The following is a 15,917-nucleotide window of genomic DNA, read 5'->3' as shown; positions in this document are numbered from 1 at the left end:
GAGAAGAGGAGGTAAACAGACTTTCTGCTATGTCTTTCACTAAGTACAAATAAGAATCTTGGATATTACATTTAAAAAAAAAATTAGAAGAGTCTAAAAGATGGAGAAAAGGAGGCACACTCGCTAGGGACCTCAGGATCCAAGGGAAAACATGGTCGTAAGCTCTCTGAGTTTTCTTTTGGCTTCATATATTCCATATCTGGAGTGGGAGAAATAGGCAACATAGAAATGTCAACAGGACAAAAAAGCACCATCTCTCACTTCACCACCACCACCAGAAGGAAAAAAAAAAGAGTCTGCTATCTCTAGCTCCATGAGGAGGAAAGGGCCAGTGAAGCAAGACAGAAAACTTTTGACAATAATCTTACTACTCCATCCAAACAGCACCAAAAAAAAGACCTGTGGTCCTTTTCCCATCTAAGCCAAGATTGAGTAGGGAGCCTAGATTTCGTTTCCATCCTCGCCAGAATGTAGCCAGAACGCTGTTGAATGCTGTCAGAGCAGCTCAGTAGAGTGCTAGGCTTTCACCCCATCTAGTGGTAATGATGCCTTCCCCAGGCCCAGTATTAGCAGTAACTAAGTGGAGAGTCTATCACCTCTCTAGAGGCACTATCACCTGCCTGGCAGTGATGAGCTACCCTCTACTTCCCCTGGTTGGATTCTGTTCAGGAGGCCTGTGGAAAGACAAAACTTTCACCAACTTGCACTAACAGTAATGAGGCCACTCCCAATGTGGTGCCAATGGCAACCACCTGAGAAGCTGTAACTCCAACTGCCCAGAAGTGATAAGAAGTCTCTTTCCCAACCATGTCAACAGAGGGGTAAACCTGGATTTCCACCTCCAACTGTCAGCGACGAAGCAGTGTCTCCCCCTCCCACTCCCTTCCTCTGCTGGCACAGTACCAGAGAAAGCCAGCTGAGGCTGAAGGTTTAAGTAAGTTTCAGAGTCTCATAACAAGATGTGAAAATGTCTGATTTCCAGTGGAAAAATCACTTGTCATTCTAAGAACCAGGAAGATCACAAACTAAATGAAAAAAGATAGTCCATAGGCCAACACCAAGTTAACAGGTTTGCAAATGAAAACACAGAAAGTCTCAAAAACTAAACTTTAGAAGATATAAAGAAAAACCAAATGGAAATTTTAGAACTAAAAAATACTATTGAAAGAAAAATACTCAGTGGATTTATCAGGAGACTCAACATAGAAAGTATGTCAATTCTTCCCATACCCTTTAGATAAACAAGTATAAAGCAATTCCTGTAAAAATTCCAGTGACATTTTTTACAGATACAAACTAGATTATTTTAATTTTATATGTAAAGGCAAAATAATTAGAATAAAAGAATTTTGAAAAAGAGTAAAATGGAAGAAAGTGATTTGAGGACTTAAAGCCACAGTAATCAAAACAGTGTAATAGCCTTGGTTGAGGGATAGACGTATGTTAAAAAAAAGAGAACCCAGAAATAGACCCACATAAATATGCACAAATGATTTATGACAAGGGTGCAAAAAATTCATGGAGGAAAGATAGTTATTGAACAAAGAATGCTGGACTAATTGGATATCCATAGGTTAAACAAAACAAAACCAAAAACCATGACCTATGTCTCACACACTATAAAAAAATTAACTTAAAATAGATTACACACCTAGACTGTAAAAATACAAACTTTTTACAGTTTGTAAGTTTATAAACTTTTAGGAGAAAATATTCAGGATCTAGAACTAAGCAAAGGCTTCTTGGACTGGACACCAAAAACTCAATCTATAAAAAGAAAAAGTGATAAACTGGACTTCATAAAAATGAGAAACTTGTTCTAGGAAAGACTCTATTAAGAAGGTGAAAATATAAACTCCAGTGCAGAATAAAATATTTGCAAACCACACATTTGACATAGGATATGTTCCTAGAATATATAAAGGGCTCTCAAAACTCTACAGTGAAAAAGCAAATAATCTAATTAGAAAATGGATGAAAAGTCAATCTAAGACAAAGGAAAAAACCCTGATGCTGGGAAAGATTGAAGGAAGGAATGAGAAGGGGACAACAGAAGATGAGATGGCTGGATGACATCACTGACTCAACAGACATGAGTTTGAGTAAACTCTGGGAGTTGGTGATGGACACGGAGGTCTGGCAAGCTGCAGTCCAAGGGGTCGCAAAGAGTCAAACACAACTGAGCAACTGAACTGAAGACAAAGGAGGCAAGATTATACGTGGAGAAAAGACAGTCTTTTCAAGAAGTGGTTCTGGGAAAAGTAGACGGCTACCTGTAAAACAATGAAATTAGAATATTCTCTAACACCATATAAAAATAATCTCAAAACAGATTAAATATCTAAATGTAGGACTAGATACTGTAAAATTCCTAGAGGAAAATATAGGCAGAACACTCTGACACAAATCATAGCAATATTTTTAGAGCCATCTCTTGAAATAATGGAAATAAAAACAAAAATAAACAAATTGGACCTAATTAAACTTAAAAGTTTTTGCACAGCTTTTGCACATAAACAAAATGAAAAGACAATCTACAGTCTGGGATAAAATATTTGCAAATGATGCTACTGGCAAGGAATTAGTTTCTAAAATATAAAAACAGCTCACACAGCTTCAATATCAGAAAAAGAAACAACCCAAAGAAATGGACAGAAGACTTAAAGAGACATTCCTCCAAAGAAAACATACAGATGGCCAATGGACACATGAAAAAAATGCTCAATATCACTAATTATTAGAAAATCAAAACTACAGTTAGGTATCATCTCATACCAGTCAGAATGGCCATTATTAAAAAGCCTACAAATAATAAATGCTGGAGAGGGTCTGGAGAAAAAGGAACTCTCCTAAATTGTTGATGGAAATTTAAATTGGTGCACCCACTGTGGAGAACAGCATGGAAGTTCCTTAAAAAGCTAAAAATAGTTACCATCTGATTCTGTAACCCCACTCCTGGGCATATAGCTGGAGAAAACTCTACTTTGAAAACATACATGCACCCCAATGTTCACAGCAGCACTGTTGACAATAGTCAACATGGAACTGTTAGGTAGGAAGTTAGGCGTGAGCAGTGAGGGGTGGCTTGGTGGAAAGGGATGCAAGCTGATCTCTAAACCCCACCTCAGACACTCCCAGGAGCACTCACAGATATGCTACAAAAATAGCCACAGAGACTTTTCCAATTCTAGGGCCCTCGTGCCCTAGGCACATGGTGGAGACAGACTCACCACAGGGCTTCTCCAGCTCTGGCACATGCTCTCTTGTACACAGCAGTGTCCTCAAGTATACTTAGGCAGCCAGGAGCCCATTAAAGGTTCATAAATATTCTCTACATATATGATTATAACAGACTGAAATATGGGAAAGCGGGATCAATAGAACCTGTTAAGTAACTTGCAACTATTAATCAAAGCTCCTAGCCACTCCCACCTAGATGAATATGTAAAAACGCTATTTTTGCATGTGTCCAGACATGCCCCCTTCCTTGATTGACCTTGAGCATACCCCAGTTGCATTCCCTTTCCTGATTGGTGGTGGGTACACAGGGCAGAACCAAGAGAGGAGATGGGAAGTATATAGATGGAAGCCAAAGGGCCGTGGCCACAGTTGCTCCCACGTCTCTGGAGTGTACTATCCACTGTCTGGTTTAATAAAAGTTCTGTCTGCTTGAGCTGTAGTTGATTTGTAACTAGTCTGCTGTTTTGAAGCCTTGCTATGATTAGACAACAGTCAAGATATTCTGCCTGCTTTAGCTGTAATTAGTCCGTCATTCCAAATCTTTGTTATGGATGAGCAAAAACTGAGGGAGAGAAATAAACCAACCTGACAGAAGCAACCAAAATGTCCACCAACAGATGAATGGATAAAGTAGTAGTATACATATACAGTGGAATATTACTCGGCCATAAAAAGAAAGAAATAAGACCATTTGCTTAAGGACCTAGAGATTACCATATCAAATGAAGTTAGAGAAAGACAAATATATGATACCACTTATATGTGGACTCTAAGAAATGATACAAATTAACATACTTACAAAACGGAGATAGACTCAGACATAGAAAACAAATTTATGGTTACAAAAGGGGATAGTGGGAGGGGCAGGAAGATAAATTAGGGGCTTGGGATTAACATATACTCATTACAACATATAGACTAGATAAAAAACAAACAACAAGGACCTACTGTGTATTACAGGGAACTGTACTTGATATCTTGTAATAACCTATAATGGAAAAGAATCTAAGAATGTATATATATGTATAACTGAATCACTTGGCTGTGCACCTGAAACTATCATAACATTGTAAATTAACTATACTTCAAAGAAATTGAAAATGGATAAAAGACATTATGAGAAATTTCATAGATAGGCAGATGGCAAATAAGCACATTAAAAGATATTTTGCAATATAATGCAATAGGCATTAAGAAAATATCAATTGAAACCACACCAACATATTACTACACCATTGTTGTTGTTGCTGTTTAGCTGCTAAGTTGTGCCCACTAGGCTCCTTCTGTCCATGGGACTTCCCAGGAAAGAATATTGGAGTGGGGTGCCATTTCCTTCTCCATACTATACCTTTAAGAATGGCTAAAATACAAAATAGTTACGACATCAATGCTAATGAGGATGTGGAAAACTGGATCACTCTTATACTGCTGGTGGATAGTCACTCTGAAGGCCAATTTAGCAGTTTTTTAAAAGACTAAACCACCATATTATCCAGTAATTGTACTCCTTTATTTATTTCAGAGAAATAAAAACGTTCAGTTCAGATGCTCAGTTGTGTCTGACTCTTTGTGACCCCATAGACTGAAGCACGCTAGGCCTCCCTGTCCATCACCAACTCCTGGAGTTTACTCAAACTCATGTCCATTGATTCGGTGGCGCCACCCAACCATCTCATCCTCTGTCATCCCCTTCTCCTCCTGCCCTCAATGCTTACACAAAAACCTATACATGAATATTTATAGCAGCTTTATTCATAGTAACTCCAAACTGGGAACTACCCAGATATCCTTAATAGGTGAATGGTAATGATATAATAATACTCAGCAACAAAAAGGAATAAACTGTTCATCCAGCAACCTGGATGAATCCCAGAGAAATGGGTTGAGTGAAAAAACGCAATCCTGAATCATACATAAATCATCATATATATAATATATACACTATACATATATATATAGTGTTTATATAATACTCTAGAAATGAAAAAAAATTATAGAAATGAGAACAGATTAGTGATTTCCAGGGGATAGGTGTGGGAGGGAAGAGGGTGTGCGTATAAAAGGGCAATGTGAAATAACAGAAATGTTCTGTGTCTTGACTACATAAATGTCATTATCCTGGTTGTGAGATTGTACTACAGTTTTTCTAAATGTTACCACTGGGGGAAACTGAATAGAGAGTATTATGTGATCTTGGGCTTTCCCAGTGGCTCACCGGTAAAGAATACACCTGCAAGGCAGAAGCTGCAGGAGACGCAGGTTCATCTCTGGGTTGGGAAGATCCCCTGGAGGAAGGCATGGCAACCCACTCCAGTATTCTTGCCTGGAGAATCCTATGGACAAGAAGAGCCTGGCAGGCTACAGCCCAAAGGGTCACAGACAGTTAGAAATGATTGAAGCAAGTCAGCATGCATGCATGGGATCTCTCTGTATTATTTTTTACAATTGCAAGAGAATCTACAATTACCTCAAAATGGAGGCTCAGTGGTAAAGAATCTGCCTGACAATGCAGGAGACCTGGGTTTGATCCCTGGGTGGAGAAGATCCCCTGGAGAAGGGACTGGAAACTGACTCCAGTATTCTTGCCTGGGAAATCCCAAGGACAGAGGAGCCTGGTGGGCTACAGTCTATTGGGTCGCAAAGAGTCAGAAATGACTTAGCGACTAAACAATAACAACAACAAAGTTAAACTTTGAAAAAGAAATTACAGCTACGCAGTAAGGGAAAAAATCTTTTAACAGAAGAATTCACCAAGCTAACCAGTAGAGGCTAGTACTGTAAACTAAATAAAACTCAACAGCTCAAGGGCAACACAGTAACATAACAGAGTAAAATATTTGATGCCCATAATAGTGATTCTAAGGCATGAAGAAAGATCAAACACATTTATCATAATCTGTATAAAAGATGACAGAAATAGGCATTGTAATTTAGATTTGTATTAAAAATGTCAAAATAAGGTTTGCATAATTGATGAGTATTCCACTTCTGACAATGCTCTTCATGCACCACCCATAACTGACCCTTGACTCCTACTGACCCTACTACTCAATCCCGACTCTGCCTTCATAGGCCAGCTTCATACCTTCTCTTGCTTAGATCCCTGTAACAGCTTTCTACCCCTCTTTGTTGCCTCCAGCCTATGGTTTCAATTCATTCTCTACCCTTTGTTATAATCAGATAAAATGTGAACATGATCATCCATCTCTCTTTTACTCTTTCAACAGCATCTCAGGATAGTTTAATTTCTTTAGGCTGGCACAAAAGTTATTTTCGTAATGTCTCCTGTCAGCTCTATAGCTTCCTCTCCTGATACCCTTCCACATTTTCCAGTGCCTAAATCGCATAAAACTTTTTATGTCTTTTATTTCATAATATTTAAGTTTTTTCACATACTGTTCTCCTTTGCCCTTCAAGTGAGCTAACTCCTGGTTATCTAATAAGAATTTACCCTTCCGGGAATTCCTTGTCATGTTCTGTGTGAGATGTACTTCCACAGCACCTTGTTGGTGACTCAATTTACTGTACAGTACTACCATCCTTTTTTTTTTTTTTTTTTTTTTTTACTACTTCATTATTAGTAAAGAGAGAGCAAGAATTATGCATTTTATTTTTTATCCTTTGGTATATGAAAGGTGGCTCAGATGGTAAAGACTCTGCCTTCACTGTGGGAGACCCACGTTTGATCTCTGGGTTGGGAAGATGCCCTGGAGAAGGAAATGGCAACCCACTCCAGTATTCTTGCCTGGAGAATTCCATGCACCGAGGAGCCTGGTGGGCTATGGTGCACGGGGTTGCAAAGAGTAGGACATGACTAAGACTGAGAGACTAACACTTTCACTACACTTTCAAATGTTAGTGGAATGAATAAATGTTATCCTTTATAACATTTTAAATAGCTGAAAATAACTTCTAAATATCCTGAATTCATTTCTCTTTACTATATTATGAATATATTATGGATAATATGGGCTTCACTGGTGGCTCAGTGGTAAAGAACCCGCCTGCAATGCAGGAGATGTGGGTCTGATCCCTGGGTTGGGAAGATGCCCCGGAGGAGGGCATGGCAACCCACTCCAGTACTCTTGCCTGGAGAATCCCATGGACAGAGGAGCCTGTGGGCTACAGTCCATAGGGTACCAAAGAGTCGGACACGACTGAAGCCTCTGAGCACGCATGCATGGATAATATAACCAGGGATGTCTAAATCTACTGATAACTGGGTTTATTTGGATATGTTTATATTTTTCAGCTTATTCCATATATCTATATATGTAGGTTTGATTAATATGACTTAAATTGCTTAAAGTAGAAGTCCTTATTTATTCTAAGGTACAGTTTTCCTGCTTCATGGGGAACTCCATACTCCACCATTCTCACAAATAGATAATGTAGATACCTCACACTTCATGTTCACCAAATAATTTATCCTGTGATTCTCTAGGTAATATTTTTTTCTGCCTATGGGATATTTAAGGAATCTTCTTAATACAGGTTTTAGAGATTCTTCCAAAGTGCCTGACCCTCATCGCTTGCTATTGTTTCCTTTTTGCTTTATTTGGGCAGTTTTCCCCATTCAATCCTTTTCTTTCTTATTGTGCCAGTTGGTTATACAGTTACACAGGAGTTTTGTCTGATCATCTGAACTTTTAAGCTTACATTATATTGTTTTAAAACTATTTGAATGTTTCTTTCGAGTTCTTTACCTCTTAAAATTTATTTCTATTTAGTTTCCTCATGAAGCCACATTGGATCTGATTATTGATATTTCTAATGATGAAACAGATTAACCAAAATTATTTTTTCTCCTAATATAGTATTTAATAATTGGTACTCAATTAGCTATTTTGTTGATGAATGAATGCCTCTTCACTAATTTATAAAAAGATAGTTCTAAGTTGAAAATTAAAAACAATGTAGGAAATAAGTTAATATTCTTTAAGTATGTGTATATATTAAGATTATTTGGACCACAAAGCAGCCTAACTAGAAAGTTATCTGAGGTTGTGTTCCCACAAACTAATGTTATAAAACAAAACAAAAAAAGGGATGCTATGGAAGACAAGAAACTGTGGCTCTAATTGCTAAGAGCAATTAAGGGAAGTCTTAGGATGCCTATTGTGATTAGGTCTATGGGTATATCTATTGCAGCAGTAACTACTGGTGGAGGAAGGTCTTGGAGAGAAACAAAGGGGACTTCACTGTGTGAATACTGAGTGACAGAATGGAAAACTTAAGAATGCGATAAACACATACAAGAAATATACTGGCAACAGAAACGCAAAAAATGGTAACAAGAAAACAAAATGTGTGTGATTTTAGGCAATTAATATAAGTAAAAAAGAGCACTTGGTGCTATGAAAATCTTTTGAGTAATACTGGGGAAACAGTAATGACAATGTCAAAGTACAAATTTATCTCATTTTGTAGGAAAAAACCTAAATGTTAGACTATGTCTACCAGTAGGAAAAATAGTTTTTCTAAACTCTATGACCATAACATGAATAGACAGCATAAACTCAGACGATGTAAAGCATAAATGGATAGATAATGGCAAGGCCAAAAAAGTCACAATGATAGATATATTCTGAAGTTCAGAAGTGTATCTAGAATTTCGTTCCCTTTATAAAAGGCGAATATAGAAATAAATGATTAGTGTTTTAAAAAAACACTTTTATGTGGCTTTACATAAAAACAGGTTTTCTTTACCCCTCTGTAGGGCAACAGAAAAGGAAAACATAATGAAATTATATTGGAAAATGTACTGCCTCTTAAAATTTTAAACCCCAAATTTTCTTCTATATTTTCTACATCAGAATTCATATGGTATGTGATGAGATAAGATAGGTTGGAACTTTATGAATCAAATTCCACATATAAAGCCTGCCATTTCATACAGCAAGACTGTTAAAAAATGTACAATTGACAGATATTAATTTGCTAATCAATAAAATAAGCTTTAATGTTGAAGCACTACATGACAGATAAATATTTTATATATGTGTTCTCAACTATTTCTATTACTGAACTTTTTCACTCTATATAACAATTCCTTGAAACATATAGTATTAATTCCAATCATAAATGAGAAGTTCAAAGAACTTAAATAACTTGATCTAACTGATGGAGTTAGGATTTTAACCTGGATCTCTGACTCCAAAGCCAATGACACTTTCAACATAAGATTATTCATCTTTATTGAACACCTATCAGTGCCTTTTATAAGCTTCAGGAGCTGAAAGGTAGGAGAAAAACAGAAATACACAAATAAAAAACAGAAACAAAATGAAGCTTCATTAAATACTATCAACTATATCAGGCAGTATAGAGTTACTCTAAAGAGAAATACAGTGCCAGAGAAAAATTACAGGTAAACAATTTTGTATTCCCCAAATGGGATTTGCAACATATGCCCAATGATGTAGTTAATAAACTCTAGGGATTTTCTTCTATTCAGCTATTGTAGAAATACAAACAATGTAGAAAGAAACAACAATAAAAATGGCATAACCACTCTGCATAAAAAAAACCCAGTAATTCAAATGAATTTTGAGAAATGTCAAGCAGGGATAGGATCGTTTGCACTTGCGTTTTTACTTTATTAGGTTTCCAGTTTATACTAGAAAGCTCTTTTTTTAAAGTGGCAATCATTTATAAAATTCTTTTTACAATATTTCCACCATTATTCATATTTACCCTATTTTTTTGACTGGATGAATGAGGGAAGTACATATATAAAAACTATATATAAGTGAATAATAATTAAAATAAAATATATTCTATTAGAGAGTAAATGCTAATTGGTCACCTTTTATCATTAAAATGATACAAAAAATGAAGAATATATTTTATAGTCATTTTAAGAAGTAGATATGGCACTAATAAGTTCTATGACAAGAAAAGACTGCCTCAGTCACATTTAGTAAACTAGATGATCCATTATTCTGTGCTGTGGCAGAAAAACAACAAAATTTAAAAGCCACAAAAATCTTGATCAATTTTATAGAGAAATCACTGTCATGACTTAGGTTCATAAAATGCTACAAAGTAAATTATTAATTTATAAAGACTGCGTTTCTATGCTTTTGAATAAAATACAATTACTTACTTTTTTCTCCGGTTTGACTCCACAAAATATTTACGTGCTCGATTTCGACATATTTTTTGTTGCTGCAGTAATATTTGGCGCTCTTCTTCTAAATTTTTCTCAAAATGAATTTTCATATCTCTAATGACAGCATAAAGTTAAGGACAGTGGTTTATGTCTTTAGTGGATGAATGTCAGTGCTATCTGATAAATATAATTACAGCCTCATACTAATGATGTAATGATTTTTTGTGGAATAATTAGTATGTGCACACATTAGTGTCAGTGTATGACTGGCAGATGTTTTATTTTTTCTTGACTTGATAATAGAACTGAAGATACATCTCATTTTCTTTGAGGAAAAATTAATTAATTTTATACATCATGAGCCCAGATAAGGAGAATGTCTATCTTTTCTTTCATTATACAGATATTTGGGTACTTATTAACAAGTTGCTATCTTAGGAATGTTGGGCTTCCCATATGGTGCTGGTGGTAAAGAATCTGCCTGCTAATACAGGTAGATGTAAGAGACCTGGGTTTGAACCCTGGGTCAGGAAGATCTTCTGGAGAGGGAAATGGCAACCCACTCCAACATTCTTGTCTGGAGAATCCCATCGACAGAGCCTGGCAGGTAGCAGTCCATAGCGTTGCACAGAGTCAGACACAACTGAAGTGACTTAACACACATGCACATCTTAGGAATGTATGCAGAAAAATTAAAGAAGGTTATATTTCACTAATATAAAGTAGATGAGTTAAATGTTTCAGTCAATACTTTAATTCACATTATGAAAGTCATATTAAAATATTAAACATCAGTTAGCAATATAACTGGGAAAATTTGGTGATTTACTCATAGGTTATAAAGCAAATCATCAGGAAAACCATACATAGCAATGTTTACAAGAAGTTTGCCAGATAAAGAGTATTTTAGTTATCTAAATCATCCATTCATTTGGAATGTATTTCTTTAAATAAGTTGAATTTCTGTGGTTAACTGATGTCTGCATTTATTCAGCTACATTTCAACTGGCATTATTGAATGCCTTTATCAAGTTTATCATAGTATTTTTCTGTTTTTGATGATTCTGAAGTTTGAAGAAGTGGTCACTGAATTACCTTTCCAGTTCCTCATCATTAGATGTAGATGTATATAGGATTGTATTGAAGTTATATATTGCGGACATGCCTGGTTGTCTTTTTAGAATAAACTATGTTTAAATCACTCCTCCCCCCAAATAAAGATTTGAAATTCTCTTTAAGAGGTCTATTTAATCAAAATTTGTATAAGATATAAATATTAGTGGTAAAACAATATATTAAATAATAAGTTAAGCAGTAGATAATTTGTTAATTCAAAATGTCTTAATTTTAGGATCCTACAGTGTTTCAACATCAATATAGTAAAAAAAAAACAAAAAACAACTATCCAATACTATATATTTCAAAACAGTCACATTTATTTGAATGTTTTAGTCATTTGAAACTTTGCTAATGGGCGCTTTCAATTATGTTGCTATCTATTTTTATGCCATTGGCCATAATTAATTTATTACAAAATTTTGTACCTCACCTTAAACAAATACATGCACTTGCATACATGATATTTTTACTTAATGTTTCTTTTGAAGGATTTATAAAATTGAAACAAAAAAAGAGGAAGGAATATGGTTCTTTGTTAGCATGGAAAAAGCTAAAGATTTAGCTGCTTCTTCTAAAACAGTAATTTATTAGGAGTCAGACTTCAACAAGATGGCTAACTGCTGAGTCACAACATCTCAGTGGGGGAAAGTGCAACTTCCTTTCAGGGTACCCAAGATCAACACTGTTGGGTGGGAGGAAAGGGAAAAGTTGCTTCAGTTCAGGTGAGAAATATGAAGGAGTATGATGCATGTGGAAACAATTGTGTTCAATGTTTCAACATGCTTGTGCTCTCACAATAACATAAAGAAAATCACAAATGTAACATTTGTAATAATGTTCTGCCAACTATGTATTGTTAGATTTAATTAAATCTTTCTCTACATATATATATGGCTAATATATATATAATATTGCTTGCTGAGTTATAAAAAATGCTTTGCCTTTGCATCTCTTCAAAGTATCATATTCAAATTTAAAAAATATTACATGGCTAGTTAAACTTTTATTTTTCATACAAGCTGTACTGTAAAGGTAAGATACTTCTATAAGAACCATAGTTAAATACTTGTTCAAAGAAAGGCTATATTCTTATAAAAAAAAAACAACCAACAACAAAACCAAGAAAATTATAGGTTGTAGTACTGGCTAAGTAATACATAATGATTGCAACTTAAAAGCATAGCCTAATATATCCCACCTCATCCTCTCCCAATATAGTCTTTTTCTAATTGTGGCTCATTTAGGTTGTTTCAAATATTGTACCACCAGTAACAACTATGAATCATATAACCAATACTCTTGTCAAATTATTAGAGCTATCCTCATTCTTTTTTTTCTCTGTACCTTCTTCTACAGCCTTGACTCTGATGCTCTAAATCCCTTGCCCAGACCACTCCAGTAGTCTTCTCATTATATTACTCCTAAACTTGTCATCCTCCATTCGAACGTCCACAAAACCAGCTAAACACAAATCTCACTACGTCTCTCATTCTTTGCTGTTCTCCAAAATCTCCCTGTTACTTTCATGATGACATTAAAATATAAGGCATCCTATAATCTGGTCTGTTTTTTTCATCTTCATTTTTCAACACTTCCCTACATGACTCCTAGCCCAGTCACACTATCACACTATGATACTTATTAACAGAACAAGCCATGATGTAGTTTGCCATTATATTTTGGTACATGCTGGCTAACTCTACCCATCTTTTCAGGGACCCCTCAAACAGCTCCTACCCCATGAAGCTTTTTCTAACTCTCACTGGATGATATGACACTCTCATGGGTACACCATGTGTGTTTCCTCTACATTCCTATACAATATAATAAGCCTGGCATGGTGCTTAGAATATGGTAATGGTGTAATAAAAGCTTGTTGAATGACTTCCTTGGAGAAAATTCTCAGCAGATAAACTAAGACAAAAGGTATACATATTTTTATAGCTTTCAGTGTCTCACAGACAAACTGATTTCCAAAAGGGTTATATAAATTTACATGCCATTGGAAATATATGAACATGAGTTAAAAACCTCATGAGTATTAGGTAGTACTTTTTAAAAAAGAAAGACCATGTGGAAGGTCAGGTTTTAGTATGTATGCATTAGCAAAACAGAATAAATGTCTTATTCGATACTAATTTTTATTTTCCTCTTTGGTGAATTTTTAGTTCAGAGTCACTGGTCATTTATCTATTGAGAACTTCATGTAAAAAATCAATTTCAGTAAATTCAATAGAGACAGAATAGTGTAAATATTGACCTTCTATCATAGTTACTACAAGTTTTTTCTCCAGATAATTCATTTTATTTAATTATACAATGTTCCCTTACACTAAAGTTTTAAATTAATGAGTTATCTTTGAAATATTTTTCATTTGAAATTGATTCTTATTTTTCAAAAGGTAAAGTTACTATACCTTCAAGTTATGAAAAATGTGAAAATCTATTTTCTGTCAGTTTTTCTTTATAATTTTGTATTTACTTTTTATGAGCCACCTGGTGGCTCAGACGGTAAAGAATCTTCCCGCAATGCAGGAGACCTGGGTTCAATCCCTGGGTAGGGAAGAGTTCCCTGGAGAAGGGCATGGCAACCCACTTCGGTATTCTTGCCTGGAGAATCCCATAGATTGAGAAGCCTGGACTATAGTCCATGCCTTTTTTTTTTTTTTTTTTTTTTAAATCAGTTCAAGTATATTTTGGAATGAAGTATAGTGTAACTCAAGGTAGAGACAGTGAATTTAGACTACTCTTTTTTAGTGGTTTGAATAAGGAGACAGGAGATATTAAAACAAAGTTATAAGAGTTCTTATGATCAAAAGGTTTGATTTTTAGTTTTAAGGATAGCCACGACCAGAGGATGTTTATAGGCTGTAGGGAAAGAAGGCTATTAGAGAAATCTTGAAAGTAAATTGTAATAGAGGGTTAGGATAATTTACAATCCAGGGTTACTAGGAAGAGGTGATGAAAACAGGGCATAAGTGAATGGACTCACGTTCTACAGTAAAAGTGATATCCCATCAGTGAGCTTGGAAAAAGACAGGGTAGGGGATTGAGGTTGGTGACGGGAGTAGGATGGTTTGTGTTGTTTGCTGGGAGGGACCTGAGGGAGTTCATGCATCCATTCTCTTATGAAATATTAAGACAGGCTACTAAGAGTGAAGGGGAGGTGATCAAGATCTGGCACAGAAATTAATTTAATAGGAACAAGACAGAATTCCATTCTTGTTCTGGTGAAGCTGAGAACAATCAAACCACAGCAGTTTTGTGACTTTTCTCTGACAGATTTTTTTATTCTTGAGTGAAGGAGTAGAAATACAGGGTTGTAATAGTTACTGGATGGTTGAGAGACAAGAACAGGAGTGCAAAGAACCAAGGATATTGTTGAGAGAATATGTGTAGATAATTAAAAACAGGGTTAAACTGGGTAGGGAATAGAGAGGCAAGGTGGGGGCTAGGATAAAATGGAATGGGAAAAGACTGGAGATACTTGTGAGAAAAAAGGAGGCATAGTGTGAAGGGGACACGAGACCTTCACTTCTTTATTTTAAAAACAAATTTTATTATATTTTTATTTGAATTGTTTTAAGAAATTGAAATTATAGAACTTTATCTAATTTTAATTAGATGAACTTCATGAAGTTTTGTTCTTCCATAGCCTTTAGAGTTAGGAAATTCCGACTCAAGTGAGAGAAATATAGCCTCTGAGTACTGAATTCATATTTAGAAGTCACATGTAGAAATTTTATCAAGCCACTTAAGTCTACAGTTCATTTTTAAAAATTTACTTAATTTAATAAATTTGCACACCTACTCTGTACCAGGTATCCAATATGAAACATTACAGACACTGAGAACGTACAAAATGACACAAGTGCTTAAGTGTTTTTCCAACTAGTAACAATGATATTCTTGACTTACTAGCAAATATATATGTATAAACTAGGAAAAAATCTGTATTATATATAATACATATAGATGCATATATATACATACACACACACACACACACACACACACTAGCAAAAGTTGTTGGATTTTAGCAAAGGCTCAGGGTATCTATTGAAATGATCATTTACAACTTTCTTAATTTTAACTATATATTTAGTATTTAAGTATATTTTTAGTAATACATTTCTTTATAGGAAACCAACATTATAATTCTGGAATTATATCTATTTGGTTTTGTTCATTTAGGTACTGCCAAATTTATTTTACAACTATTTCCTTTGTTGTATCAACATTCATACCTTAAAAATTTAGAAATATTAAGTCTATGATCATTTCACTAATGAAAATGATGGAAAGATACAACTTGTCAATGAGCCACTTACAGTGCTTCCCTATTTTCCGATTTACAGATAAATCAGGGTCAGTGTAATAGGCATTCAGGTTTCAAGTAAACACAATGCCAAGGGGACAGAATCAAATCCATACAGAAAGCAAT

The 15,917-nt window shown here is 35.1% G+C and overlaps 1 protein-coding gene across 1 annotated transcript in view; it reads right to left on the bottom strand.

Annotated features, from left to right (window-relative positions):
- The window catches only part of CEP126 (centrosomal protein 126), a 99,859-nt gene that overhangs the window by 82,433 nt on the left and 1,509 nt on the right, over positions 1–15,917 (bottom strand). The window contains exon 2 of the mRNA XM_065944169.1: positions 10,349–10,468. Coding sequence (XP_065800241.1) covers positions 10,349–10,468 — 120 coding nt within the window. The remainder of the gene's footprint in view (positions 1–10,348; positions 10,469–15,917) is intronic.

The sequence above is a fragment of the Muntiacus reevesi genome, chromosome 9, assembly GCF_963930625.1.
Source record: "Muntiacus reevesi chromosome 9, mMunRee1.1, whole genome shotgun sequence".
Taxonomy (NCBI): Eukaryota; Metazoa; Chordata; class Mammalia; order Artiodactyla; family Cervidae; genus Muntiacus; species Muntiacus reevesi.
The sequence above is the reverse complement of the archived record's forward strand: the minus strand, read 5'-3'. Positions and strand labels throughout refer to the sequence as shown.